General features: G+C 53.4%; 1 protein-coding gene across 1 annotated transcript; it reads left to right on the forward strand.

Moving 5' to 3' along the window:
- Window positions 1–190: 190 nt before the first annotated feature.
- GNI_006690 (hypothetical protein) lies at window positions 191–2,584 on the forward strand (the record flags this gene model as incomplete). The annotated part of the gene is made up of 1 exon (XM_011130344.1): window positions 191–2,584. One exon carries the CDS (start codon window positions 191–193, stop codon window positions 2,582–2,584), a length of 2,394 nt encoding a protein of 797 aa, XP_011128646.1.
- Window positions 2,585–2,920: the final 336 nt, after the last annotated feature.

Consider the following 2,920-nt stretch of genomic DNA (forward strand, 5'->3'; position numbering starts at 1 on the left):
CCCCCCCCCCGTCCCCGGCAGTTTCTGGAACCTGTGAGCGGAACGACTCCATTGTAAGTAGCGGTTTCATGACTATCTGGAACTCAGCACGACCCCCAAGGAGATTCTACCGCTGCTCGTGTTGGTATCTAGATGGTTTGTTTCCACGAGGCTTGAAGAGATCCTGGCTTCTTTGCCGGCTTCTGAAACGATGACTCTGAACCACCAAGCTGCGTTGGTCAAGGTTCTGAATTGCACGTACGAGTGGGACTTGGAATTCTTCACACGCCGTGTGGGCCTTTGCTACAAGACGGCGGTTGTGGATATCTGGCTCAGCCGCATGAGGTCGAGGGTTGATGACAACGTAGTTGCTTCGTTAATTGACATACACACTCGCGCACCCGATGGTGTAGACTTAATTTCGCCTCACCTACTCGCGCAACTACCAAGCAACCATCCGTATTTTACTAGCCTATACCGATATGTCGAACAAGGTGTACTACGCACTTTGCACCGGATGAAATTGCAAGATCTAAGACACCGTGAACAATCCGTTCTATTCTCTGGCTCATTCATTCACAACAATGAGACGTACTCCGACAGAATTGTCCATTTAATGATGATTCCCCGTCTGCCGATAACGACTTCAGATTCCGGACTTCCAGTCGCACCGACCTCATCAGAAACAAGTACCACTCTGGTCATGAATCTCATTGACAGAATCAATTGTATACTGCACGATGCTACCCCTCGCCATGCCGCTGATCACGTTGTCAATGACCACACGATGACTGACCACGCTGGCAATAATGCTGCCCACTTTGGCACTCCAACGGCTAACAGTGTGAGTCGTTCTGGGGGAACTCCATCGCTGGAAGGCCGTTCACGGGCCGAGTCTGATGACATCTTCTGTCTTTTGCATCTGGTGTGTAACTTGACCAATTACATATGCTGGCTTCGCGTACACGATCTGGCTCGGCACGACGCAGCTCTCAAGCTGGTCGCGCAGAAGTTCCCCAACCCGTTTGACAGTTCTCGAGTAAGCAGTGCAGCGGAGGTGTATGAGATAGAGCTGCTCACTGTCGCCAAGGGACTGCTGCTATTACTGACATATGCTCCCACCCATATAGTCTACCCACTTGCGCCAAAGGATCAAGGGTGGTCCTTGGCCGAACAAGCATTTCGGTTGGCCGTAGGTTCTCATCCTGTGCTGGACAGGAGATGTGTGACCTTCAATTCAGATGACTCTGCGGTTCTCTACAAGAGCACGATGCTACTTGCACATGGTTCCCTCCGGGTCGGTCGGTTGCCTGAGTTTGGGTCCCATCAACTTGCGACGGAGCAATGTAAGTCGCGCCAACTTGCGACCCATCGAAAAGAGTTCTCTAAATCGGGGACGCACTCTCTGAGCCGCTCCCGGACCCCCTCGGACGCAGAGTCGCTTTTCACGGACGAGGCCTCGTCGTCTGACGAGGAGCTCGACCTCCGGCGCGTCGTCTCACTGGCGGTGCACGCCCTCACCAATCAGCTGGAGCTGAAGGCCCGACAACGAGATCGAGTAAGACCTGATGAAGTGCCCCTGTCCGTTTTACAGACCCTTGGTGATGCTGCATCCATTCCGTTTCATCTCGATGTCATGTTACAGAGTCAGATCACGCTACAACCCGGATTGCCATCAGGGTTACAACCAGGATCCCCACCGGGGCTACACCCTAAATCCGAGACAACAGGTGACTCCTTTTCCGCTGTTCAGCAGCCGCTTACTCAACCCGCTCCGCTGCACACGCGTGCTACCGTACCGGTAACCATACAAACGCAAGCTATTGCACACACGTGTGCCACGGTCGCATGGTCCAGTCCGGCAGCTGCGAGAGAAGTGCTGCCCGCCGCTACAGAAGCACACACATATACAAAGACAATATACTGCACAACAAATTCGAGGACCGACGGTTTAGTTAGAAATACGTTCAAGAGAGTGCGCGAGCAGGAATCGTTTGTGAATGACCTATTTGCTGTGGACGAGAATTGTGATATCGCTTCTGGAACGACGCAGCCAGTGGCTATTCTTGGTTCCGATAATGAGGAACTTACAGATCTCCATTCCGGCCTACCGAACGACGATCTAGAGGAACCCAGCTTATTTAACCGAGGCAGTGAGGGTGACGAAAACAAGCATGCGGCAGCAGCAATTCAAAGCAATGTAACACCTATACCACTTCCTCGACGGGGTTGGATAGACGCAGGAGAGCCCTTTCATGGGACATCATCTGCTGTCAAGGACCCCTCCGTCAAAAGCCACTCCGTTCCAAGAAAAGCAACCACCGCTGCGTCGACTATTGATAGAGTGGACGCTGGTGCAACAACCACCACCGCGACGACCAGCGATACAGATGCACAAGTTTTGACAGCGGTTGGAGACGCTTCTTCCGCAAGCAGCACTTTCCCTGTCATCTCACACGTCCAGCTCAAAGCTGGCAAGAAACAAAGATCGAGCCGTTCAGTAGAACGGAGGGGGCTGGATGTGTGGGTGGAGAAGCGTCTCATTAAACCTTCCGTGCCGTCCGAACACCATGGGTGGTGTTCGAAGAAGCCGAGGACCGAGTAACGGGGCCGAATAGCCGGGACTAAATGACCGGGACTGAATGACCGGGAGTGAGTGACTCGACCGGAAGTGAGGGGTAAAAATAATAAATCTGAGCGGGGATGAGAATCCACGTGTGTTTCTACTGCTCGTCACCAGTGTATCCAGGTAAGCGTGGCACGAAATGATAAGGTACTTGTACCCTGCGATTTGACCCCTCCGAGTTGGTTCTGTTTGAGTTGGACTGCCGAGTTGGTCCCGCCCGAGTTGGACTGCCGAGTTGGTCCCGCCGAGTTGGACTGCCGAGTTGGTCCCGCCGAGTTGGACTGCCGAGTTGGTCCGCCGAGTTGGACTGCCGAG

The sequence above is a fragment of the Gregarina niphandrodes genome (genome assembly GCF_000223845.1).
Source record: "Gregarina niphandrodes unplaced genomic scaffold scaffold00001, whole genome shotgun sequence".
In the NCBI taxonomy this organism is placed as follows: Eukaryota; Apicomplexa; class Conoidasida; order Eugregarinorida; family Gregarinidae; genus Gregarina; species Gregarina niphandrodes.